Source organism: Oncorhynchus mykiss, chromosome 17 (assembly GCF_013265735.2).
Source record: "Oncorhynchus mykiss isolate Arlee chromosome 17, USDA_OmykA_1.1, whole genome shotgun sequence".
Classification (NCBI taxonomy): domain Eukaryota; kingdom Metazoa; phylum Chordata; class Actinopteri; order Salmoniformes; family Salmonidae; genus Oncorhynchus; species Oncorhynchus mykiss.
In genome coordinates this window covers 31,973,531-32,001,164 of record NC_048581.1, presented here as the reverse complement: position 1 = coordinate 32,001,164, position 27,634 = coordinate 31,973,531, and the positions used below count along the sequence as shown (strand labels likewise).

Sequence of the window (27,634 nt, the reverse complement as noted above, 5' to 3'; positions counted from 1 at the left end):
TGTTAGGTAAGGGGTGGAAAAAACAGTCTGCTTCAACCTGACTGGCTGAACATGATATGCTTACATCTAAGACTAGCATTTAGCCACTTAAGCATGGTGGTGGGAAATGGTGTTTCATAAAGAAAGTACGCATACTTTCCCCCTTTTTGTAGCCTCGACATGAAACCGAGTTAAAGAGGAAATCGAAGCTTTTGCAGCCTGAATGGAGAAATACAAACCATTCGCAGGGTGACACTAGTGTATTACCGTCTGGGCACATTAAGCCCAGACGATAGTGGAGATCCATAGCGCCCACTAGTGGCTCCCCAAGTTACATGGGGGCGAGGCGTGTGCCACCGTACCAGTCAACATAGTCAGTTCAGAGCGTAACTTCATTTACGTCATTCCTAGCCAGTGTAGTTGTGGGTCTATCCGCAGATTTAAAAAAAAAAAAAAAAAAAAAAAAGAGCTGGCGTTCCTCCTGCTGTTCAGTGAACGGTAGTTGTATGTGACTAGACTCATCGGTATCCTCGACAGCTCGCCATTGTGTAGAGCTCCACGGCTTTTTTGGAGAACCGCGGCGGGGAAATGAAAGTATAGACGGAGAAGAGTTCGATGTCTGGTGTTCCTCGTTGTAGAGCCTCTGTTCTTGGCGTCAATTTGACCCCGATGCAGGATTTGAAACCCTTGCTGGAACTACATGTGGTAAGTTTACGATTGCGCTGCTTTCACCAATGTTAGGATTATTTAAACACGCTTCAACATGGAATAATTATGCGTTAATTTACGTATACATGAATTATTAGCCGTTATTTACCTGTTTGCCATTCAAAAAAACATTTTGTCGCATTTTATTGTTGCTGTGTCTTGAATCGAGAGAAAGCACCGCCGTCTTTTTGTTGTTTTGTTACATTTAGCTACTTGTCTGTTATAATGTTGCAACTGTTACATTGTCGCATGTGGAAGGAGACCCTAATGTTCGAAACGAAAACGTAATATTGTTATTAAGTCTCCAGTTCAGTGAAGAGCCGACTGAGTCCTATGTGGCAGGTGACGGTGAGAAGGCTATGGCGCCCCCATCACAGCCATAGGCTATCTGTGGCGTTTGCCTTTGGAGGTCAAGGGCAGCTGTTGTGACAGCTACAGTGATACGTCAGTGACAGTTCATACCGTCAATTGATCAAACATGCGTTTTGACATTACAGAAAACCCAAACCATTCAGTTTATAACATATATCAATAAGTAAAATAGTTGTTTATAGGCATCCATACAATTTTTCGTAGTCTTAATGCCCCAGTAGTGGGAATGTCTGCTTCTTTTTTGCTGTAGACGGTCTGCCTATTGAAATAATGTTTTTCTGACATTTGAAAAAGCAAGTGACACCCAGGCGTGACTTAGTTTCGTTTCAAATACTAGAGCCATGTCATGCCAACAGTGATCATAATAGGGCCTTGGCTACAAAACAACTTTTTGGTGGCATGTAGGACGTTGAGGGAGTGGGAGGAGGAACTTGACACCAATATAACTTTTTTCACTGAAAACGTTACTGTTCATGTGGGTCCCAGTACAATTGCTACTTTGTAAGTACATAATAATTATGTAATGTTGCATATTTTTACATTTGAGACTTGCCCTTAGCTTTGTTGTAACTCATCAGATATTGACTTGGTCATCACATTCTATTGTTTTTTGAGTGACTCATTGTCACCTTTTACAGGAATATGATGAGCCATAGTTCCTGGAAGCTAAACTGGTCGTTTAGAAAATAGAAGCCCTACATGCCTTTTCAAACTGTTTTTAGGCTAAAAGTTCATGAGTATGCCATACTTTTATAGACTTGACTGGGAGAACTTCTCTGAATTAATCTGATACAGCCCTATGGCTTTGTTTTACTGTTTTGTAAAGCGTTTAACTATTGCTGTTCAGATTTCCAAATAGGTTTAATACTGGTTCAGGGATGTGGGTGGCAAAAAGGGCTAGTTCTGACTGCTGCCTTGTAGGAACCTAACAGTGCAAAGTGTTATTTGCATTTCAACTGCAGGGCTGAGTGACATTCATATTTGCACAGGGAAATATGGATGTTTTCTCTTTTGTGTAGAGTTCCGTTGCATGCATTGGAAATGTGTCGCAGTTCAACATTTCCTTCATTTGTTTTTATAATGATGTTAAAGATTTTAAAAACATGTTCATGAATTGCCCATCAAAACACCAAAGAATTGCAGTGAGGTATTAATAAAATAGGAAAAAGAATAGTAAGAAATCCACCAATGGGCTACTAACATGCTACGATCAACCACAAGGAATCTGCACAGATTTGCAGTAGGCACACAGTCCACACTCGTACCAGACTCTAAGCATTCCATCTCCGTGACTAAAGTCCACCTTTGCTTCCTTGACTCTGTCTGCTCTGGTTTCCAGTAAACACCATTTGTTCCTCTTTTTCTTCTACTATGCAAGCAGGAGGGCTGAAGTTCACCTAAATATTTTGGCAAATTGGCTTTGAAATCCCCCTCTCTTGGTGATCAATCAAAAATAACTCTCTGTAACTCTGCGTTTCTCCCAAACAAGCCTAGTTCCGTCCAAAATGGCACCCTATTCCATATAGTCTGATTGTTTTGACCAAGGCCCTAGTCTAAAGTAGTGCACTAAATAGGGTGACGTTTCAGACGCAGTTGGAGTCTCTTCCAAACAAGCCCAGTAAATCAGTGCTACAAGCATCCACTTGCCTGCTGGAGAAACCTGGGCAAACAACCCTAATGCCAGGCCAGCCTGGCTTCTGAGTGTGGTTTCTCGCATGACCAGAGCCCAACAGTGAACCTTGTCTTTCAACCTAACATAAAATTATTATTTTCCAGGAACCTTTTGGGCAACATCGAGCCTGAAAATGCTTGCATGCCGAATATGAATGTGTTTAACTTTTACTGCAATCTTGAAGGACTTAGTGTGGAATAGTGTGGAAAATAGAATGATTAGGCTGAATGAGGGTTGAAATCTCAGGTGCAGGCTGCACTGTGTGCCACTGAGAAAGGTTTGCTCTTCCAGCCTAAGTGTGCACTGCAGAGTTTGTATTAGAAATCGGTGTACCACCGAGACCCTCCTCAGGATGACGATGCCTGCTGAGTATGTAAGGCATGCAGCTGCCTGCTACCACCCTAAAAAAAAAAAAGCAATCCAATGACATTTTGACCTTGTCCCAGACAGGGCTCTTACATATCCCTAGCACTTCATGGAAGTACACACTGAAATAACATTACGGAATAATTATCAATAACATGTGGAGGGATTCTGGGTTGTATTCACTAGGAAGCAAACAGGGAGGGACTGCCTGAACTTTTCAGTTGAAACACGGCGTGCACTAATGAATAGGACCCTGGTGTATCGGAACACAAAGCTCTTGGAGAACCAAGAAGTTCATGTCGGGACGTGAGTTTTGAAGTGGTCATGTGTTCAAGGGGTGGACATTGCCTCGTACCAATCTGAGTGTAATCTGAGTGCCATCGCTGTAAGCCTGCTGCGAGTATGGAGTGAAAGAAAGCATTCTGTGTGGCCGGAATGCTGTTGTAATTGGACACTTTTCAGTTGTTTTTGTCAACGGATGGTGTGTTCCTATTTCTATATTTCTGCTCTTTTTTTTCTTTCAACTCTCCCTTTCACCTTCCTCTCCTCTCTCTCTTTGTCACCCTGTTTTCCTCCCGTCTGCCAAAATCCCCTGTCAGTCTTCTCTATTCTCTGTCTCTCTCTCTCTCTCACCCGTCTTCAGACAGTGTCAGCAGATGGCAGCGTCAAAGGGCCCCACGTGTGAAAAGAATAAGTGAACAGAGCAGGGGTGGAATAGGGGTCTGATGAATAATTTCACTGAGTGGGGGAGGTATGTGGAGGCATAGTATTTGCACCGAGGGAACTACTACAAAACGTAGCCTAACTACATCAGAGTAGTGCACTCCATGTGCACTGCACACACACAAGTTGTTCTCTCACCTCCACTTCCATATCCAAGCAGCAGCAGCATCATCATCTGTGATAGTGATGGGCAGCCTGAGTGGAAAAAACACATTTAGGTTCTTTCTTTCCTCCCCCACTTGTCCCTCCCTATGTCCCCCCCCCCCCCCCCCGTCTGGATTCCCAGCTGACTGTATTCGTCATGGTAACAGGCGAGTGTGGAGCTATCCCCAGCCACGCGCATGCACTGTGTGGGCCCTCGAGGGGGAGGGGGAGGGGGGGGGGGGGGTGTGTGTGCTCAGAGTTCAAGTTGATGTGTGTGGCTCTAAGCAAAGCTGACACGCACACCCTCTCTCTTTCTCACACACAAACTCTCTCACTCACTCACACAGCAATGTTCTCTACAAGAACACGGTTTGGAAATGTGATAGTGAATCTCTTTTCCTCTGGCTTTTATCATGGTAGCACACGTTACACAACGGACTGAAAGGGGCGAGTCTCTCGCAGGCTGTGTGCAGTAGTTTATGTAGCGGGGTAGAGTTACACGTGCCAGTGAGACAATGCACTGCAGGAGAGGTGTGCTCCATCTTAGGTGACAGTTTGGGAAGCATTCTAGTGCAGCGGTTCCCAAGCTAGGGTCCCTGATATGAAAATGGGGCCGTGAGAGAATTTCCCAAATCCTGAAAAAAATCATTACATTTAAAAAATATATATATATATATATATTCTTTCTCAACCATTGTAATGTAGTTTACCTTAAAAATCCAAATTAAAATGATTTCAAATCTGAAAGATGAAATTCAACCAGAGAGCGGCGCGCTTAGTCGTTGCATTTGAATCATTTCCACGATGAATGGCTCTGCCCGCTACACTGAAACCACACACTACTGCAGACTTTGATATTACCAGGCGCAATTGATATGGTGAAAACAGTGTAAGGGCTGAGATGCCCATGCATTGACTTTTGTTCGCTATACATGTCGAGGGATGCTCTTCACGAGGACATATTGTTCTGTCTCATGATTCCCGGGCATGAAACGTCACAGGGGATGTTCAGTGTGCTGCGTGGCTATATTGACAACAAAAAAAGGTCCAATGGGATCGAATGGTGGGTTTTTGCACAGATGGGGCTTCCATCTATGGCGGGCAGGCCTCTGCACTCTAGTTATGAATGAGTCTCCCTCTGCAATGTGGACACGTTGTATGATACACCGAGAGCAACTGGCGACGAAAGAGCGGAGCACAGAACTCGGATATACCGCAGCAGGTAACATTGATTGTAAACTACATCAAACCACATCCACTGCGCGCATGTCTGTTCGCAAAACTATGTGGAGATATCGGATCAGAGCACGACAATGTTCTATTTCACATCGAGGCTTGGTGGTTATTGAGGGGGAGAGCTGGAAAGATTTTCTGCATTGAGAGAGGAACTGTCGTCATTCACAATGGATGTAAAAGAAAACCGACTTGGTTGACTTTCTGTGTAATGAATATAGTGTCTCCTTGCCTATGTAACAGACATATTTGGGAAACTGAACGCAAGCATGCAGGGGAAAAACATTCTACAGATGCGTGAGCAGTGGATTCGATTCAGAGAACTATTATTATTAGAGAGCGACTCTTTCAAAAGTGTGGGACGGGGGAGAACAAACCAAAAATATGGGGGGAGGGAAATGTATTTGAACAGTCATCCATCTCGGAATTCCAACTCAGCGACTCCGGCTTCTTTCTAGATCTCCGGCTGTCTGACCTGAATATCACTGACGTCATGATTTTGCCTCCATATTTCTCAGAGTTCCCAGTTGTCTTGAAAGCACTATCAGTGCTCTCGTCTGCATTAAAACCAAATGTCGGTCCAGGTTGGCTGTGACAGTGGAGATGAGGTGCGACCACGCCCCCTGACTTTGAGAAGCTCCTACGCGACATGCCTTAAGCACACCCATCTCATTAGTGGTGGTGAGAAGATTCATCATGTCAGACAAATGATCAATTAACTGTCATAGTCCTACATTAAAAGTATGTGATGGTGAGTTGAGAAGACAATCAAAAATACTGTGAGAATGTTTTTCAATTAACTGCCAAAGCCCCCCCCCCCCCCCCCCCCCCCCAAAAAAAAAGTCAACATTCACAAGGATCGAAACCCCTTTTCCCCAATTTTCACCTAAAAGGACATACCCAATTCTAACTGCCTTTTATTTCAGGTCATGGGACCAAGACTTAACATGTTGCATTTATATTTTAGTTCTGTGTGTGTGTGAGATCTATATATATAAATAAATAAGCCCAATGTGACCATTTTTGAGTGTAAATCGATAAAACAGCAGGTCCATTTCTGCCTGTTTTCTGTGCTATGTCCGGGCAGGAAGTCGGTAGTTTCCTGTGCTGGCACGTCTGTTAGCGCCGTGTTCTGATGGAGTCAGGTGGTTCAGTTGGGAGCTTGCCTGCGTCCCAAATGGCACCCTATTCCCTATTTAGTGTAGTACTATTGACACGGGCCCATAGTGCACTACTTTTGACCAGAGTTCTATGTAGGGAACGGGGTACCATTTGGGACGCAGGCACATTTGTCAGAACTTGCTGCCACCCACCTAGTCAGCTGATGCCGTCTGGTCAGCTGACACCAAAACCCCCTCCTGGCGCCCCCCCCCCCATACACTGACGCTGAGCATGTGTGTTGTGTTCATTGCTTGCTCGTCTCATTTCTTGTCACTGTTTGCGAGGAAGCCCCTCTGCTTCCAGGAAACTCGTCTTGTTTGAGTGAGAAGTGGATGTTTTCCGCTTGTTGTGTTGCTGATGAAACTATGAACTGGGGGTTTTTCCTCTCACAGATGTTGGTTAATTTTAAAAACTTATCACGTACAAGTGTAACTGACATCTCTCACTTTGTTTTGTTACGTCTCTAGCAGTCATTCTTTCACATAGCTGTGCCTCACTGACTACTACTCACTCGTTCACATGTGAAGAAAAAGGAATCATATGCAATGTTTTGCTCCTGACACCTTGTTTCTGTTCTCTCCCACAGATATATGTTGGGTAACGGTGTGAAGCGCAAACTGGATGAGGACGGCCTGGAGGAGGGCAAGGCGCTCCTCACGTCAGCGGCCAGGGCCGCGGGCAGCCACTCCAGGATTAACTACACACTGCAGCGCCAGACGGTGCTAAACATCTCCCTGATGAAGCTATATGGGCCGGCGCGGACGCCCGCCACCGAGCCTGCCCTGCAGCGCCGCGTGCTCATCAACAACGTCATCCGCCGCATCCACCACGAGTTCAAAGAGGAAGGAGGCGCGGGGCTGCGCGCACTCTTCTTCGCCGTCCCGCCGCCGGCGCCGAACATCACCGAGGACGAGGGCTACCATGAAGCTCCGTCATCCACGTTCAGCGGCGTCCTCTCCCCGCCCCTCTCGCCGCTGTCGTCGCTGGATTCTGGTTTGACCCCGGCCTCGCTCCTGGAGGACGACCCACCACTGTTCTTCGCCTTGCCGCCGTCCTCACCCCACCCCCTGGGTCACCACCCTCTCTCGCCGAGACCGTCAGCGCCTCCCCCACCACCCGCCAAGGACAGCTTCTCCTCAGCTTTGGAGGAGATCGAGGAGCTGTGCCCCATCGCAGTGACAACCTCTACTACCTCCTCCCTACCTTTGTCTCCTCCACCTTCACCCCAGCCCCCACCCTCTCTACCAGCAGGGATGGACATGAAAGAGGAAGGGAGGACATACAACCCAAAGGACAAGGAGTCGCTCTTGCTGGACGATGGTCAGGCTGCAAAAAACGTGTTGGCAGACCCGCCCAGCGCCCCAGCAGACTTGTCGCCCTCCTCCGGTGGCTTCCTCACTGACTTTGCTCTGGATGACATTCTATTCACGGACATCGACACCTCCATGTATGACTTTAACCCCCCCTGCGGCGCCTCTTCAGTACCGCCGAACTTGGGGGTGTCCAAAACGACCCCCATGGTCACTGCAGACGACCTGGTCAAGACTCTGTCCAGTTACAGCGGGGGAGGGGTGGGCTCTCCCCCTCTGGCTCAAAACCAGCCCTTCAAAATGGACCTGGCTGAGCTCGACCACATTATGGAAGTCCTGGTGGGGTCTTGACTGACATCGGGGTCGTGTTCAATAGGCACAAAGCAGAGGAAAACTGAGTGAAACAGCAAGTTGCTTGTCCAATAAGAAATTATTTTGAAGTGTTTTGCTACAGTGTGCCCTAATAAACACGACAAACCGGATAAAAAGTGCCGTAGGCGGCGAAATGTTAAACTTTTTTAATTTTTTTGTTGTCCGGAAATTGTAAGAAATGTAACAGACTTCACCAGAGACGTTTTAACTACACTGTGCATGCGTTGTGCTCGCCTTTCCAAAATGGAAACAATGTTGAATATACTGTATGGAATGCATTTATTTGAGTGCCTTTGTCTGTACTACTCTGTTCCTTGATTTTATATAGCTTTTTTGTTTATCAACACAGCCATACATTTTCTCTCTTCTCCAAATGCAGAGAGTGAATTTATATACAGCTTTTGCATACAGCACCATAGGTATACACTGATGCGTCCAAATTGAGGGTACTTTAACAATATTTTGTATATGGACAGCTTATCAATGTTATAGAATTTTTCATAGGCCTCATTCAAGTTTTTTTCTCTCTCTATTTTAATGTATTATTCATAATTTGTTAGTTGAATTTATCATCTGTGAGCCTTCAACTCTCTATTTGTAGATGGACTACGTCTCCTTTTCCTGAATGGCATGTTTTGAATTTACTCTCAACTGATCTGACTCAAAAGGATATCAAGTGAAATACAAGGGTAACCTTGTATGGTCTTTAAGTTCACAGTTCAAACACAATTGCAGACAAAATCATTTGTACTAAGTGGTTGTGAAGTTATTTATTATCATCCATTTCTGGTGTACAGATATTTATTCAAACATGACACTAACATTTGGGTTGTACAGAACATGCAGTGAAATTATGCTAGTAATGTGTGACGAAATGCTGTGTAATATATTTTACCCTTTTGTTTTTCAGGGAAGTGAATGCTGTAAGTCAGTGTGTGTGTTTGTGTATTGGGCTATGTCTCCGGTATTTGTGGCAATCGATCAGTCGGGAAACAGTCAACTACTTTGTCAGTGGTGACTATAGTAATCCAAAGCCCTTTAAAACAAAGCATTTCTCTTGTCAGTCAGTGGCAAATCCATTTCTGCTGCTTACCTCTTCTATTCTTTGCATTATTATTATTTAAAAAAATTGAAGCAAATGTGGTCAGCAAATTTCCAGTCATCTCGCCAATTTTTAAATTTTTTAAAGTTGACCTGTTTTCAAGAACGGCTGTATTTATCACTGACCTTGAATCTGTGCCTTCTTCTATGCAATATGTATTAATTGGTTGGAAATATCTGACTATTTTTATGTATAAATGTGCATATGACTTTAATGCAGTTTTACTTTTGTAGATTAATTTTATACAATAAATTGAAATGAAATGTCAACAGTTCTCAGCATGTGTTCCATTTGAACTAATACTCACTCTATAACCCTCAAACTCAACTCTGGACCTCATATCCAGTTCCACTGCTAATTAGGGACGGACTTAGATCTGGGACACCAGGTGTGTGCAAATAATTCGGGTAGAACAGAACCAGCAGGCTCCAGACCTCGTAAAGTAAGAGTTGAATACCATTGCTCATGATTACTAGTGGCCTGTATGCCATGGTCTGGTTGCGCTCCAATGTCAGGTTATACTATCAAAGGTAATTTCCTGTTTGGAGTTGATAAAGGGCAGGGCTAGTCTGCACTCTTTGGTTCAAGACTTCCGGGTGCCATGGGTGAATTTCCTTGGGGTTTTCTCGTTTGGGCAAGAGTCTGTCCTCCGTGACCTGAAAACCAATGTGGTTCGAGTGTGATTTCGTTAGTAGGCAAACGGAATACATTCCTCACCTCGATAGCCTCCTTTTGACAGAAAGCACCAGTGTATCCGCCACACCCCCTTTGAATCAGCTGTTGTATTGTCAGAGTTAGAAAATCATGCACGTTTAAAAACAATGCTATTTTATCTATAAAATGTATTGCATTAAACTTCCACTTTACACATTTTGTGATCCACCCCTGTAAATGTCATTTGCCTGATGACGAGTGAAGGACGATCTAATTTCAAACGAGCACATTTCCGTCGACGTTCCCTCTCCTCCCCACCTCTTACCTTTTTGACCTTTTTCAAAATGAGGCGAGAAAGAACACAGGAATTGAGAAGGCCCTTGACGACTCCTGTCCTTTTCAAAACCCTTTGGACTGATGAGATCCAAGTCCCTTTTGATGGACCTTTTTGATTTCTTTATACTTGCCATCACCTCAGCTGACTGACCAAGGTGGTCAGCATTTAGAAGCTGCCTGCCTCAGGGTACATACCTATATACATGCTTATACCTGTCCATGCTTGCTCTTCTGTACACAGGTTATGGACAGTCCTTGGACCCCTAGACACCAAGCATTGTTTTTTTGGTACCCAGTCTAAAACAAGTTGGATGGTTGTTTGCTGGTCAAGCTGGCTAGAGTCCTGGCCCCAAGTCCAGTGTGTTGTGTCCTCTTCGTAAGACCACACTGTTACCCAGACGTTCCCTTTCAGCACGAGTGACCAAGACCAATGGCTAGGAATTAAAACCGTATATGAACATTGTTTCTCTAGGCCTGGTTTTAAAGGCCCACTCAAGAGTTAATTAGCAAATACAAAATGCACGAGACTCCTGTATGAATTCATTGTTCATTCATTCCCTGTTGGGAGGAGTAATGGAACATGAAGGACCATTGAGCACTTTCTCTTAAATTATTTTTAATTTGTGTACACTAAAAGTAAATTTACACACTTAAGTTTGATAAGAACCCGGGCATGCAAGTAACCTTTTTACAGGCTCTTCAAGTTAATCATTTTTTCCATAGGAATTTTCCCCATACATTTTACAGTCCATAGTACACAGTCTAAAGCCACAGTGAACTATGATTACATCCATTTCATCTTTACAATGTGCAAAATCCTCCTGGGAACAGGTTGACAGTGGTAAAACAAATCGCAAAAAAATAAAATAATTGGTAGAGAATGACAACAAAATTTTAAAAAGCACTTCATAAGTGTAAAACCAGACACGTGGAAGCAGAAATTGGTCCCTTATTCCCTTGTAATGTAGGCCGACCTTCACTCAGACCAGCTATGATTCTGTCAGTGGTTTAAACCAATAAAACATGATCTCCCCCTTTTTACCAACCGTCCCCAAATCAGGAAAAAAAGTTAAAAGAATTCAACACAAAACAGTTATCTGTGACATACTGCCATTTTTATGGACTGCACCAATAAGAAAAAAAACGGTCTACGGTTAAATCGCGGACTTAAAAGAATGAGCATACATTAACAGCGCATTTTTAGCCATGGGTTAAGAAATCTAGGCCCTATGTAAAAATGACAAAATAAAACTGAGGCCATTAACACAACAGGGGAAAAAAACATTCAGCTGGATTTTGCAGGCAGTGTGGTTTCAAGTCATATATTTGTATAGTCATACACTGAGTGAACAAAACAGCTTTCACCTGGTCGGTCTATGATCCTATTTTTATGTCATTTGTTAAATCCACTTCAAATCAGTGTTGATGAAGGGGAGGAGACATGTTAAATCCAATCAGTGTAGATGAAGGGGAGGAGACATGTTAAAGAAGGATTTTTAAGCCTGGAGACAATTGAGACATGGATTGTGTATGTGTGTGCCAGCCAACTTGACAACTGTGGGATGCATTGGAGTCAACATGGGTCAGCATCCCTGTGGAACGCTTGACACCTTTATAGAGTCCATGCCCCAACGAATTGAGGCTGTTCTGAGGGCAAAAGGAAGTGCAACTCAATATTAGGAAGGTGTTCCTAATGGTTTGTATACTCAGTGTATATCCCGCCTCCCTTTGAAGAGGTTCAACCAGTGTTTCATTTCCATTCAAAGATGAACATTGACACACGTAAAAGCCACCTTCGAAAAACAACGCAATTCGTCCCTGATTATGTACACATTGATTCTCCTATTATTAACAAATGACCTCTCTAGGACCTTGATCTAGAAGTTAAACAAACTGTTTTAATATGTTCTCTTGTTCTGCTATTGACGAAGCTTCGCTTTACAGGCTTAGCCTAGTCCCGGTCTGACTAACCATTCTCCATTCACAAGGACAATCGGTAAATGCTTCACTTGATTAAAACTGAAAATAACAAATAAAAGGGAGAAAATGACAAAACAATGAAGGCATGGAAGCAAAAATGATAACTTCATGATATAGCGATAGAATGACAGACAGTGATAAGGAAAAGAGAAGGGGGGGGGGATCAGTCAGGTGTGTGGTCAGGGTCAGAGGAGCAGCCCAGGGGGGTTAACGTGGTGGGGAACATCAGCACCTTGGCCTGCATGAAGGACAGGTCTGGTAACCCTGCAATCACCTTCAATGCCTCCTCACTTAGGTTCTCTTCTTTACGGGGCTTTCTGCAGAATCCGAGAGAAGGAGAGGGACACCATTTTTATTGGAAAACACAGACATAGGATGCATCCTAAAATAGCACCATATTCCCTTTGGGGTGTGCTATGTTTGACCGAGGTGCATAGGGAATAGGGTGCCATTTGGGACACATACATTCCCCCTTCACTAAATGAATGTGCCACAGTCAGATTCTAATGGACTTCGCCTCTTAAATCTCTTTCCTCGATTCCTTGTGCCCTCTTTCCTCACATCCTTCTCAACACGCATTGGAGAAGGTCAGAGGGGAGAAAAATGGACACGAGAAATCAAGGAAAGAGAATTGAGAAAGAGCCAAGATGTAGCAAGCTCTCTCTGGTTGCTACTACAGATGTGTCTGTCTCACTCCCATATAAACTCAGCAAAAAAAAGAAACTTCCCTTCTTCAGGACCCTGTCTTTCAAAGATAGATTTTTACAAATTAAGTAACTTCACAGATCTTCATTGTAAAAGGTTTAAACACTGTTTCCCATGCTTGTTCAATGAACCATAAACAATTAATGAACATGCACCTGTGGAATCTGGTGCAGTCCATGAGGAGATGCACTGCAGTACTTAATGCAGCTGGTGGCCACACCAGATACTGACTGTTACTTTTGACCCCCCCCTCCTTTGTTCAGGGACACATTCAATTTCTGTTACTCACATGTCTGTGGAACTTGTTCAGTTTCTGTGTCAGTTTGTTGAATCTTATGTTCATACAAATATTTACACATGTTAAGTTTGCTGAAAATGAACGCAGTTGACAGTGAGAGGACGTTTCTTTTTTTGCTGAGTCTACATCCTGTCTGCATGCTGATGTAAGGGGCTCCGACAGAGGCGTTAGAAAATCTGTCTCCATCTAGTGGACCAACTGTTTCAAAGGGTCACCACTAGAATGTGGTTCAAGTCATTCCAGCCATATATACCAGGGTTGTTTATGTCTGTTCGCCATTTAACTTTTGACTTAAAAAGTATTAGCTCTAACTAATGGCAAATATATTGACGTCATCCTCTTTATAGCATCATTACTTACCCAATTACTGCACATTGATCTGGTACTGGTACTCCCTGTATATAGATCCACATTGATCTAGTACTGGTACTCCCTGTATATAGATCCACATTGATCTGGTACTGGTACTCCCTGTATATAGATCCACATTGATCTGGTGCTGGTACTTCCTGTATATAGATCCAAATTGATCTGGTGCTGGTACTCCCTGTATATAGATCCAAATTGATCTGGCACTGGTACTCCCTGTATATAGCTCCTTTCGGGTGTATTTTATTGTGCATTTTATTCCTCGTGTAACTATTTAATATTTAAAAATTCTGCATTGCTGGGAAAGGCTTGTAAGCAAGCATTTCACTGTAGAGTCTACACCAGTTGTATTCGGCACATGTGACAAATAAAACTTGATTTCATGTTTGGGAGTGAGATGTTGGTTAAGTTAGAACTCTGGATTTGTATTGTTTTGCTACTCTCCATCTCCAATGGGTGCAATAGACTCTGGCCATATCCCAAATAGCACCTTATTCCCTTTATAATGTACAACTTTTGGTCAAAGGTTCCTATAAAGGAAATAGGGTGCCATTTGTAATATATGCCATTCAGCAGACGTTTTGATCCAAAGCATACAGGCATGTGCAGATAGCGGTCTACCGGTGCCTGAGCACCTGCCCCCCCCCCCCTTTTTTTTAATCGTTTTTGTAATTGTTGTTCTGAACCCACTGCTCCAGGTCGTCGTGACGTCGTCAAGTTTGCCACCCCGTTTTAGGACTATCATTTCCTCATCATATTGTACAATATGTGTCTCCACACACTTAGGCCTAAGCTATTGATGGATTTATGACACGGTCATCTTTATTGATCTCTGATGCTCAGTGTCAAAGTAGCCTGTCACTTCAATAATTTGTGCGCTTGAGTAAAATGTGTAAAATAATAATCGAGCTAGCTAACTAGCAGATTTACACCAATCATCAACGATCAGCTGATAGCCCACCCTCTTTTCCCGATGTCAATCATGTCTTTAGGAGGCACTGTGATGTAGCTTGCTTACAATTTGTGAAGAGTGAGCGTGTTGCAGAAATAAATAGGCATATGGTAAAATATGTTACAAAAGTGTGCTAGAGGCAGTTAGTCTGTTGTGAATTTCAATATATGAATTATATGAAGGAAAAAGGAAACCGCACACTGCTCTTGGTAGTATCACTGATATTTAATACGTTTATGTATCGGCCTCACGGCCTTCGCCAGAGTTTATGAAAGTAGATTATTTTGTTTAAGGGGGGGGTAATTTTGAGCACCTTCCCCCTGAAAGGTCTGTGCACGGCCCTGCATGCATACCTTTTTGAGGTAGTCTAGTCTGAGGTGCAGTAATAGACCAACCTGGTTGGTAGAGGTGCTGGTCTGAGGTGCAGTAATAGACCAACCTGGTAGGTAGAGGTGCTGGTCTGAGGTGCAGTAATAGACCAACCTGGTTGGTAGAGGTGCTGGTCTGAGATGCAGTAATAGACCAACCTGGTAGGTAGAGGTGCTGGTCTGAGATGCAGTAATAGACCAACCTGGTAGAGGTGCTGGTCTGAGGTCCAGTAATAGACCAACCTGGTAGGTAGAGGTGCTGGTCTGAGGTGCAGTAATAGACCAACCTGGTAGAGGTGCTGGTCTGAGGTGCAGTAATAGACCAACCTGGTAGAGGTGCTGGTCTTCTCCATAGTAGACATAAGGCGGGCGAAGGCGTCAGCCACACGACTCCCAGAGCCACAGGGTTCCAGTTTAGCAGTTGTTAGCTCGTACAGCTCCGGGTCCACACCTAACCACACAAACACATTATAATGTCTGCATCCCAAATGGCAGCCTATCCCCTATATAGTGCACTACTTTGGTCAAAAGTAGTGCACTATATACGGAATAGGGAGCTAGTTGAGACATATACACAGTCTAATATTCCACTCAAAACAAGGGAGGTGGGTGCCCTTTATTAAACAGTGTAGCCAATTCCCAAATATTTTGATTCAGTGTTTGATTCAGTTGGTAATATTAACACTCAGAAAAAAGAAGAGCTTGATTTAGTGAGGTCAGTATCTAAGCAAATAAATCTAAAACAAATAGTAGAAGAGAAATCTGTGAGTACGGCAGAGGCTCTTTCACAAGCATCCTTCCTCGATTCCTCGCATTGTCCCTCAGTCCTCTCCTCTTTCCCAAAACTCATTGGAGAAGATCCAAGCTTCCTCCTCTCTGACCTCCCCTGGTGCATTTTGACAGAGAGGTAAGAGGACACGAGGAATCGGGGAAAGAATAAGGACTTATCCCAAATGGACTCCTAGACCTCTACACCTTGTGTACCTGTGAAGACCTCAGAGGATTCAATGGATGTAAGCCATATAATGATAGTAGATCCACCTTGCCTTATGATTAGATAGCTGGAATTATCACTGTATTGTTTACCCCGATCCAATCCTCTCTGGTCTCTGAATAGAGTTTACAGTCAATTTGGGATTCAGACAAATGTATGAAAGAGTCTGGCAGTCATGGGGTTGGAGTTTCCTGTGCTGACCTGGGATGGAGGTGGAGCTGCTTGGGCCAGAGTCCTCCACGGGCCCAAAGAAATCGAGGTTGAGCAGAGACGAGCCTCCGCTCGCTTGACATTCAACATAGCAAACAGGCAGACCGAGGCGGCAGTGGGTTATAACACAGAAGAAGTAGTCAGGAAAGAGACGCACTTAGAAGACATGCAGCTGAGCTGGTCATTATTATTAGTTACAAAGAAAGAGCACATGGGTCATGTTCAGTGGGCAAGAAATGTTTGAAGACATTTTTGCAACTGAAAATTATGCTTAAGTTCAGGAATTTCTTAAATCCAGGGACTCCATTTTATTTCGTTTGATGCCTAATGAACATGACCCAGGGCAAGCTAACTGACATAGCTGTGTTAATGAGAAAATAGTGAGATTCTATCTACCGGTTAATGAAAAATCTGTGTGGACATTTTGAAGCATGAACGGCCATCATGGCTTTGTAGCATGAACCGTGCAGGTCATTTAGCTAAATTGCAAAATAATTTGATTCGTTGCTAACAACAAAAGGCATAAGGAGAAGATTTGATGAGATAAATATGTTTTATGCGTCTGGATATGACAAGTGAAATCAGAAATGGTCCAATATGGCAATGAAATACACAAAATCTTAGAGCATGTAAGATAAGAATTTTCTGTAATCTTATACTATAGTCCTCACAGCAAAATCCACGTAACTCTGTAAAACTGTAACATGTAATGACCAATGGTTGATGAAGTAAACATCAGACGATGTTGTTCCATGGATGTTAACGGAAGACAACAGGCAAAAACAGGTCTAGGCGGCTTGTGTGTTTGGACAAAACAGTTTGAGTGGTGGAAAAAAGGAATAGGTTAGCTCTGGAAAGAGACAATGGTTCATTAACTCAGCAGGTGGTTTGGGGGAGGGACCTACCGTCCAGGGGGTTAGTAAGGCCACTGCTGCTCCAGTCAAACTGGACGGGCGGGAGCGCTTCCTGGTGAGGAGAGGGAACAAACCAGCTCAGAAGAAGGTGGAGACACTCAGTAAAAGCGAACAGCTTTGTCAACAGGTAATTCGCCCATGCAGATGTTCAGGAGGCCTGCTAATGGACTGCTTCTACCAAAGGAGGTTGGTGGCACCTTAATTGGGGAGGACAGGCTCACGGAATCAGTGGAATGGAATCAAATACATCAAACACTTGGTTTGATGCCATTCCATTCACTCCGTTCCAGTCATTAATATGAGCCGTCCTCCCCTGGCTTCTACCCTTACAACAACTCAGCAGTCTAAGGTTGAGTTCCTACCAGACTACATTGCGGACCGATGCCATATTTTACAACGTTATATTGTTATAGCAATCCGTCAGTCGATGACACAGTCGAAGATGTGGCACCCAACCATTGGATGATGCATGCAATGTCTGAGCAGGGGAACGCGACCCATATGATGCCCAGCTGCACAATCGATGACGTGGCACGCTACCATGGGTTGATGCAATGCCTGCGCATCTTGTGGGGCAGGAACTCAACTTTTGTATAACTTGTTTGAAAAACACCTCAGGTTCTACATTAGACCAATTACCGTAGAACATATATATATATAAACACACTCTCTCTATTCATTGTATACAGTTGTGACAATTGGCCTTACAGCCAATACAGCAGTGGAGGCTGGTGGGAGGAGCTATAGGAGGACGGGCTCATTGTAAAGGCTGGAATGGAATAAAGGGAACAGAGTCAAACATGTGGAACCATATGTTTCGACACGGTTCCATTTATGCCATTGCAGTCAATACATTGAGCCCGTCCTCCTATAGCTCCTCCCACCAGCCTCCTCTGCAATACAGTATATACCACCAGGGTTCTCTAACCCTGTTGGTGGAGAGCAACTCTCCTCTAGGTTTTCGCCCCAACCCCAGTTTTGTAACTAACCTGGTTCTGCTGATCAACCAGCTAATTATTAGAATCGGATGTGCTATATTAGGGTTGGATTGAAAACCTACGGGATGGTAGCTCTCCAGGATCAGGGTTGGAGAGCCCTGGTATATACTCATAATACTGATGAGAAGAAATGCATCTAAATAAAGGCCTGAAAAAACACAAAACATCAAAATTCCAAACATTGTACCCCAAAAGGACCATACTGATTCAATGTAGGAGTCCAACCTGGGCTGTGTCTGGTGGACTAGTGCTTATGATCTCTGCCGGGGCCACTGGAGGTGCTTGTTGTGCTATGGACGTGATCATCTCTGCCGCTGATATGGGTTTTACTGGCTCTTTGGTGGGTTCCAGCATGCCCTAGGTAACAGAGAGGCAGGGTTACATCCTAAACGTACTAAATACTGGTATGTGTATTGGGTTGAGATATTCTGTTTAAAACCTGGGAATTTGGGAAGGTTCCCGGAAAGTTGAAACCATATATTTGTAGGATATGCCAGTGAAAAACTTTTTGCAACCAGTTGACAGAAATGTCACCAGAATTTAAAAAACGTTAAAAAAATTTTTTTTATAATCCTTGGGTTAATTTGCGTCTTGGTCCGTTTCTACAAGAGGGGCAAAAACAATTGAGGGAGCGATTAGGTGGTTTGAAGGGGGAGATGAATGCATCCTTGCAGCGCATAGTTAACTCACCAGGCTGGCAGCATACATGGGAACTATTACTGGCTGCTTCTTCTGACCTGTGAACAGCTGTGGGGAAACACAGAGCACATTTCACAATCATTCGTCCGCTCTCTGCTGCAAATAGTCTTACAAACAGCCTTTTTCATTTGACAGAAGAGAAGTCAAAACATTCTCGCAATACAATCATGGTTCGTGTTTTTTTAGCAGAGCCATTAATAAAAAAAGGACAAAGGTCACAGAAAGGGGGAGAGTGGCATGTCCCAAATGGCACCCTATTCCCTATATTGTGCACTACTTTTGACCAAAGCCCTATGAGTTACAGCAGGAAGGTGCCATTTGAGATACAGACAATGTGATGACTGCTGACTGGCGGCAGAACTCACAATGTTCCTAATGTCGATGCCCAGGGAGCAGAGTAGTGTCTTGTTGCTGTGCGAGCCTCCCCACTGGTGTCGCAGGCCAAACGCCTCGTGGATGTCCAGCAGTTGCCTCCACAACACGTCCCTGTAGCAACAGACGACGATGACAAAGCAGGAATGTAATTTTATTTTTATTTTAAATACGTCATAGTAATACGCAAAAATTCTTGACCGCATAGTATACAGTAACAGTGTATTTGTGTTGTATAAAAAAAGATAGAACAGACCTGGTGAGTCTTTCTGAGTATTGATGAGATTGTGTGTAGTTATGGGATATTAGGGTCGGGACGACACTAGTATCCTGATACCCGTTAGTATCGTGGCAAGGAAACAAAACACGAAGCGGTTTAATTTCTTTAGGAAAACAGCCCTAATGTTGGAAACAAACGTAATTACGTTGTCATCCAGAGTCACATTTGTTTATTTTCAAAGTTATAGCACACAATATTTTACATACAGCAGGTTATGATGGATCAAAGAGTTTGGCCCGCTTCGTGTTTTATTTTTGCCATGGAAAAAAAATACTGCAATACTGGTACCGTCCCAGCCCTCATTAAAAAGGGGGGTATTTCTCTCACCCATTGTCTGGCATACCGCTCTTCATTTCATGCTCTTCCTGCTGTAACCTCGCAGGAGGCTCCAGCAGGGTTTTGAGAGGGACCACCTCCACCCCCACCTGCGGGGCAGGTGCGTCGGGGAACATTTCCTGAAAAAGCTTCTCTAGCCGACTGCAAAGCGCCGCCTGATATAACAAACACATGATAACAACCAACGTTGTTGAATAAGAGACTGGCTCAGTGACATAACAAACACGTTATAACAATCAATATTGCTGAATAAGATACGGGTTGAATAAGTCTTCTGTTACCACGTTTGGCAGCTAGCCTCATTGCTGTACAGGAGATGCACAATACAATAGACAGACGACATAAATTCATATTTGAGCTTCGATGGACAATAAAGCTGCATTCTATTATGTTCAACAATGACTAACACTGACGTGATTCAATCAACACATTTCAAATCTGGAATAAGTCGTCGTGCTTGACTCCACTAGCAAGGACAAGGAGGGGCATTGTTAAATGGTATGTACTTGAAAAGGTGGAACTCCCTGTCTGGTCACATTCCTAAGGGAGGACACGTGTACGGCTCTCTACCACTCTAGTGATAAACGTCCCGAGAGCGTCAGAATTCCCCTAAGAGTGTCACTGAGCATACTTTTCCTGGATAGTACAATACAACAACATTCAATAGGGCGCCTTCGATTACAGTAAGATGGGTTTTTAAACACCACTACCTTCCTGTCAAGTATGCTACATTTCTGAATGCTACAGAGGTGGTTCAGAGTTATCTTGCCTGAGACTTGACAACTTGTATTGGCTCCCTGAGCCTTTAGCTCAGAGGCGTAATATGTTATTGTGGTGCACGGGAGAACCGAGTTCAAACCCTGAGTGGCCAAACTCGCACAGAAAAACTTACAGATTGACTGTCTCTTCTACTGATCTGATGGCTGCTGGATGGACGGGCTGCTACAGGCTCACTCTCCTGCCACTCGTCTTCACCCGTTTCCAAAGGAGCAGTGGTGGTCGGCTCCTCTCCAAATGCAGCCCAGGAATCGCCCTCCTCTTGACCCTGTTCAGGCTCAAAGGCATTCCAACCAGCATCCTCATCAGGGTCCGCACCAACAGGAGCCGAGCTAAAGTCGGCAAAACTGTCGCTGCCGGGAAAATCTGTAAACTTCCCCCCATCTTCGTTCTCAATTGCCTTCCCACCACCAGTGTGGCAGTTGGGGGCGTCAAAATCACCAAAGTCGTTGTCCACTAGTTCCTGTGTGAGAGGTGCAGGTTGTTCCTCTAGTTGCAACTCTGGCTGGTCAAATTCAGCAAAGCCCTGTCCGCTAAAAGAGCCCACATCCCCGAAGTCTCCAAAGTCACCAAAGTCTTCACCGTCGTCGTCGTCCTCCAGCAGCTGGCTGTGGTCAGCAGGCGTGGCCGTCTCCTCTTGGAGCGGCGGCGTGGGCACCGAGCCCGTCGTGCTGATGTCGCCGTACTCCTCAAGGGCATCCGTGGACAGAGGTCGGCCGAAAGACGTTTCAGTTTCTGTTTCTGTTTCGTTTCCGGACCCCGGCTTCTCGTCTGTTTGCTCGCCATTCCCATCTTCATCGTCTATATTGGGGAAAACCCGGTTTTCACTGACACCTGCCTTCTCTTCTTCCACCTCCTCTTCCAACTGCTCCAAAATCACACCATTCTGGGCAACCGGTTTGTCAACATAAAGTGCCTTAGAGGCAGAGTCCTCGCCACAAACCACCTCTTGGGTAGAATCCTCACTACAAACCTCCTCTGGGGCAGAATCCTCACTAATAACCACCTCAGTAGCAGAGTGCTTGTGTGCAAAGTCCGGCTCTACGTTCCTTTGTTCAGAGTTAGCAGTGTCTCTTTGAAAGCCCCCGTCCCCGTTGCTCAAGCCTTCGCCAGTGTCTCGAGCCTCAGCAGGGTGCGATAGAGAATCAGAGCCAGCAATGTCGTTGGATCCAGTTATAATGTGAGTGTCCCTGACAATGTCCCCTGAGCTGATTCCCTGTTCTACATTAGAGTGCACCTGCTGCCTCTGTTGCTGGCAGGCGTCCTCTGCCAGCCGTTCGTCCCTGTTGCGATTGTCCAAGTTCTCGCTGGTGCGGTTTGTCACCTTGCTGGAGACTCCTTGAACGTCTGCGTTAGAAAAGGCCGAGAAATCCGCAAAGTCGTCCTCGGGGCTCCTGGGAGGGCAGTCGTCTGCACACTCTATGGTGGTTCCTTTCTTTTTAGAGTGGATCGAATTCTGCAAAGATGTGCTTCCCTCTATTTCAAAAGTAGCAAAGCCGTTGGTCAGAACTTCCGGGACCGCACCTTTGCAATCGACAGGCTTGTCTATGTTGTCAGTCTGACTCCTCCCAGATATGTCCAGGGAGGTAGAATGATTATTGGCTCGAGTGTGGTCGGCAAGCTTTTTTAACTCCTCCACATTCACAGTTCTCTCTGAAGGACAGTCGTACTGGCAGCCTCCCGGCACGACACCATTTGACTTGGAATTGGAGCGCTTGACCACAGGACCCCTTCCCATGGGACTTGAGCTGAGTTTTGACAACCCAACCACCCCTCCATTGTTGAGGAGTTCTGGTGGTGAGGTGGCGGCCAAGGCTGCGGTCTGGTTGAAGGTCGCTGGGGTGTCAAACTCAGTGAAGCTGGCGCTGGTCGGAACTCCAGAGAAGCCCCCAAAGTCCCCAAACTCGTCGTCCTCTTCCTCAGCTCCATCCTCCATTGGGGGTGGGGAGGAGGAGTACATGCGGATCACATCCGGCTCCATGGTCCTAAAGCAGTCACACTACGCCTTGAGGTTACACCTAGAGGGGAAGACACTAGTCATTGTGACTGAAACAATGAAGGGCACATAAATGCAAGCAATTTCATTTCTCTCTTAAACCTGATTTCTGAAGGCTAAAATGTCTGAATATACAAAATGACAACATGTTAGCCTACAGACCTAGAAGTGGTCTCTGATGGAGTCTAGGATCTAGGCTGTTTTCTTTGCACGGTGTGTTGCTTCAGCCTTAACCTAAATTAAATTACCAAAAGCTCTCCAGGCGAAGAGTGGACAGATTGTTTTCAAATTGACAGTAATTAAGTGATAATAGTAAAGTGGCGTTGTCATGTAGAAAAGGCCCGAAAGGCAATGTTGAGCTCTCATTTCTTATGACCTTTTTTAAAAAATTTATTTAACCTTTATTTAACCAGGTAGGCAAGTTGAGAACAAGTTCTCATTTACAATTGCGACCTGGACCTACCTAAATAGTAGCAAATGAGAACTGAAAATGAACTACAATTTCTTTAATCAGTACAAATATGTTGTGTGTTTATCCTACTGGCCTAATTACTTCAACCAATGAACTTTGTACCCAATTTGTGTTTGCATTGACCTAAGGGTTGTGTGCATGTAGTATTTGTATATTGACATAGGCCTGTCAAGATATGTAGAATGCTTCCTTTTGAAATATTAGACTTAGAGCCTAGGCGTTTTGTGCGTCCAGGTGTGATCCATTTCCTTGTCCAGGTGTGATCCATTTCCTTGACAATTTCAAATTCATCACTAAACCAGACATAGGGCACAGAAAAATAATAACTATTGATGTTCTTTTTGGATGCTCAAGGCTAAACTTGCACAATGCACTCTTGAGCCTAAATTGTACTTTACTCACATCCAGACTAGAGCGCTGAAAGTACAGTTCTGAGTCAAAACTGGACACAAATGTTTTAGAACAGAGAATTCATGTCCACGAAGCCTTGACTAGATATCTTAGGCCTAGTAAGCCTTGACATGGAACCTTGGAAAGCATTTAAAACATTGTTAAAACTCTAGGCTACTTGAAGTGGCTTCTGATACTGTGTAAGAAAGCAAGATGGCATTAAAGGCAAATAATCTGATGATAGCTATTGTATTGCTATTCACAACAAATAGCACTGCCTATTGTTTTATTATGGGCACTATGATTGCATGATATAGTATGGGTCATGAATGTTTACAATACAACATATTATAATCCAACATTAATCTGTTTATAATACAACATTGTTAACTAATTAACACATCAGAAACAGGTGTCCTCCAACACCCTGTCCTGTCCAGCTAGTTAGCTATTCGTTCACCAAATTAGACCGTCTGTCAACAAGACTAAAACTGACAGGTGATGACAGACCAATACCTAGAAACCTCCGGGTAAACAAAAAGAGAACACGCAACCCTCCCTATGATCATTTGTTTCCTACTATATACTTAACCCACAACCTAGCTATTTAGCTCAATTTTAGCCGAGCAAAGATTGGTTAGGTAGCTACAGTAGCTAACAACTGGAAGCAAATTAGTTGCTAGCCAAATAGCTAACGTTAACCAGATAGTTAACTAACGTTAGCTGAATAAATCACTTTGATTATGTTAACTAACAGTTAAATTACCATAACGTTAAGTGCCAGCCAGTCTTAGAATGGAAAACAGGCCATGGCTGGCATACACTTTACTCTCCATCAGATGGGGAAGGCAGGGGGGATAGCTAGCTAGCTGGCTAGATACGTAGCCAGTGTAGCTAGCTACCACTAGCCAGCACAAATGTCGTAGCTAGCAAGCTAATAACAACAACTTTGGCAGTCTATACGAATGGGATAGCAAACTAGCATTGATTCGAGATCGAGGGCAGAAGTGACAAAGTAGCTAAGTAGGTCGTTTTGATGCTCGCTAGCTAGTTTGCTAATACACAAGCATTTGTAGCTAACTGTTAGCTAGCTATCAAGTTGTCCTCCCATCTCTCGCTAGCTTGCTTACCAATAAACGTTTCGGCATACCTTAATATCTTGACCATTCATTCCCATGGTTCAGATGAAGTGGACACTTTTCAGACTTAAAACAAGACAGCAAGGTGGTTTCGTTCTGACTGAGACAACTAGCTAAGGTTGAGTCAGCTGGTTATGATGATGATTCTACTTTGGCCCCTTCGCTCTCCGAATATTACCCAGCATGCAACAAGACCTTTTGGTTTTCCTCTACTTTGGAAGCAGAGCATACTGGAGCGCATGGACGAGTGGAGAATAATCTGCATCCACAATCTATCTGCACTGGCAGTAGTAATACTGAGTAGTACCCAATTGTCACACTTGAGTTAAGGTAAAGATACCTTAATAGAAAATGACTCAACTAAATTGGGGGCTTCTTTTAGGTCTCCCATTCAAGGTCCCATCTGGTCAACTGAGCAACAAAAATATACTGTACTGCATTCCTTTCTTTAGGCCTATAATAGTCCTCAGTCATTTCAATTTGAAACAATCCACAATCCACATTTCCAAAATTAACAGATTAATTTATGACACATTCAAATATTTTAATTGAAAATGAATAGGCCACTGAAAGAGCTTCTCAACATACACAGACATTGTCAAGCATCAAGGCGAGGGAATAGAAAATCACCATTCTACTCTTTAATAATAACCTGTGCCCCTGCAATATAATCTACTGGCATAGTTCATGAAATTATTCTAATATGCCATGATACAAAAGAAACGTAATTTAATTATTGAAGAACTGAAAGGTCACCGTGTAAGCATAATACCCCACAGAATTATGAATTACTTCATAACCACTCAATTATTAATTTCCAATTACACTTAAATATTATATCATACTGAAATATGTAGTATATTGTAGTTATAAGTTAATCAATATTAGTTCATCAATATAATCAAAATGTTAAAAAATAAAGGACACACTATGTCCTTTATTTCAATGTCATTTTCATCCTCATGTTCAGAGCAGTATGTGTGCGTATGTAATTCCTCCTGAGAGCTTTCATTAACACCAAAAAATGTATTGCTCAAGATCTCTGATCTTTTAAAGTTTTCTTTTTACCCTGGAAGCTTTTTTATTTCATGACCATCTCAAACCAACAGCACTCAATACCATGAAACAAAAAATAAATCACGACTAACAGAAATAGGTAGGCTACATCCTATAGAAAATCCAGGGACAGAACATTGCTTTGCAATCGATTTTGTCAGCTGAGGCTCAAAGAGGCTAAGACATTGCTTTCAAGTCGATGTCCACATTGTTGCTAAGTGTGAGGATTGTGGGAGGCAAGGTTCCATCACCACTTCTGTAAGGTGCATCCTACACAGTCCTTCTTCCCTCTATCTGAGTTTGGTAATGGTTAAACTACCATTAATCCTTAATGTGTCAATGTCCAGTAAGGATTGCACCCGGTGGTAAAAATCAAAGAGCTGGTGTCCATCCACAAATACACGGAAACGCAGTAGTTCACATTGGATCTCGATCTGGGGAAGAAACAATGAGGGGAGGAAGTTCAGCCATATTGTTGTATTGTGAGTCTTACATCATGTGTTACCTTCTTGAACCTGAATGACACCTGACACTTTATTTCAGTGTTCTCAAAATGTGCTTAATCGTATGAAACAACATTAAATGTTTCTGTTTATTCCAATGTAAACCTAACCCTATGCTATAACCACACTATAACCTATATTATAATCATAACCCTACGCTATAAATTGCAGGATTCAGTGACACTGTCAAAGGGTGGAATACAAAGATGAGCCACTGAGAAGAAATGAAGATCCTCCCCATACCCGGAAAGGTTGGTCCTCGATGAAGGGGAAGTAGGGGATGAGCTTCTCAGCGTCACCCCAGGTGCCCGAAACACAGGCCTTACGTAGGAACTTGGAGGTCCTCGAACTTGGCACAGAGCTCCAATACCACGTCAGTGGGAGGAGCCTCATCCACTGTGCCACACCCACAGGCCAGACTGATGTCAAAGCTGGGTAGCCACAAAGACCAAAAAAGGTAAGCGTGTTAGAAAAGGTAGTCTAAGTCTGTTATGCATTTTGTGTGTCATTGTTTACATATACAATACGTACTGACCTTGTACAAAGTGGATTACAATCCTGACATTTAGACTTCATCCTCCCAACTTCGGTGGCATTTTCCCAATCCACATGGCAATAGAATTCCAATACAACTTAGAGCAGGTTTTTTCTAAGGTAGTGTATGGAAGCCACAGCAAGATACTCTCACACTACATATGATTTGTAGCTGAACTAACTGGTATTTGATAAAGGATAGTCGTGCTCGACGTCCCAAATGGAAACCTTTCTCCTTTATAGTGCACAACTTTTGACCAGGGCTCTGGTCAAAAGTAGTGCACTGTATAGGGAAAAAGTTGCCATTTGGTATGCAGGCATGATGTGGGTGTGTCCAATGTACCTGCCAGGCTCAGGATTCACTATCTCCATCACAATGATCTTATTTCCAGGCCTCATCCCACCTGTGATATGACCACTGAACAGAACTGACTGAGAACAAAGTACCATACATTTTCTTCACACATCCAGAAGTCATGTTAAACTTACCCTCATGTACTCAAAAAACTTTATCCAGAATAGGGTTCATATTGGTATGTTCATTGAAATAACATAATGCTTACCAGTCTTTGCACAACCTCTTGGTCAAGGGAGATTGGACTGCATTTATTTCTATCAGATTTGTTTCATAGCCTAGATTGGTATGAAACCACCTATTTGTTTCATAGCCTAGATTGGTATGAAAACACCTATTGCCTTGTTGAAATTAATAAATAACACAGAGCACATTGAAGGCGCCATAATAATTGATGCTGCTGCATGATGTCGACATCAGTGTGTGTGGGGCTCGTATGATCAGCAGGTGCTGAAAAATTACAGTAGATGGAGGTAAACTCGAGTCTACATTCCATTGAGAATTAGTGATAAAGTAGCCAATTAGTAGCACTTAGTAGCAATCCAGTCAACGTAGCCTACCTTGTTGAGGAATTTTGATATTCTATTATATTTAAATTAATCTATTCAATTTTCCTGTATCTATTAGGCCTGGGCTATGTTACACAGACTTGTGAATAAATTCAAACATATTTCTCATATTCACTTACCAGTTCCGCCATCTTGACCAAATGGAGAAAAAAAAATATCAGCTGAGCTGAAAGGTGCTCTGTCTGTCGCACCAACGTAATATGCACAGCAGAAGTGACCTGACAGGTAGACTAGAG

At 43.6% G+C, this 27,634-nt stretch overlaps 2 protein-coding genes and 1 pseudogene across 4 annotated transcripts; 1 reads left to right on the top strand and 2 right to left on the bottom strand.

Annotated features, from left to right (window-relative positions):
- The first annotated feature begins 7 nt into the window (after nt 1-7).
- On the top strand, nt 8-9,413 carry LOC110493729 (SERTA domain-containing protein 2). Its single transcript, XM_021568156.2, has 2 exons — nt 8-684; nt 6,945-9,413. Exon 2 carries the CDS (start codon nt 6,949-6,951, stop codon nt 8,017-8,019), a length of 1,071 nt encoding a protein of 356 aa, XP_021423831.2. The 5' UTR covers nt 8-684; nt 6,945-6,948; the 3' UTR covers nt 8,020-9,413.
- A 1,315-nt stretch (nt 9,414-10,728) lies between these two features.
- Nucleotides 10,729-24,570, bottom strand: LOC110493728 (aftiphilin). Of its 3 annotated transcripts, none has more exons than XM_036949730.1 (10): nt 24,373-24,570; nt 20,500-22,402; nt 19,599-19,762; nt 18,985-19,105; nt 18,611-18,667; nt 18,146-18,277; nt 16,914-16,974; nt 16,000-16,083; nt 15,132-15,255; nt 10,729-12,429 (listed from the first exon to the last, which is right to left on the bottom strand). In XM_036949730.1, the coding sequence occupies exons 2-10, from the start codon at nt 22,363-22,365 to the stop codon at nt 12,276-12,278; spliced, it is 2,763 nt and encodes a 920-aa protein (XP_036805625.1). In that variant the 5' UTR covers nt 22,366-22,402; nt 24,373-24,570; the 3' UTR covers nt 10,729-12,275. The 3 variants fall into 3 exon arrangements, with proteins under 3 accessions (XP_036805625.1, XP_036805624.1, XP_036805626.1); XM_036949729.1 differs by having other exon boundaries at nt 24,393-24,569; XM_036949731.1 differs by lacking the exon at nt 16,000-16,083 and having other exon boundaries at nt 24,393-24,569.
- A 378-nt stretch (nt 24,571-24,948) lies between these two features.
- On the bottom strand, nt 24,949-26,928 carry LOC110493164 (annotated as a pseudogene).
- Between the last annotated feature and the right edge of the window lie 706 nt (nt 26,929-27,634).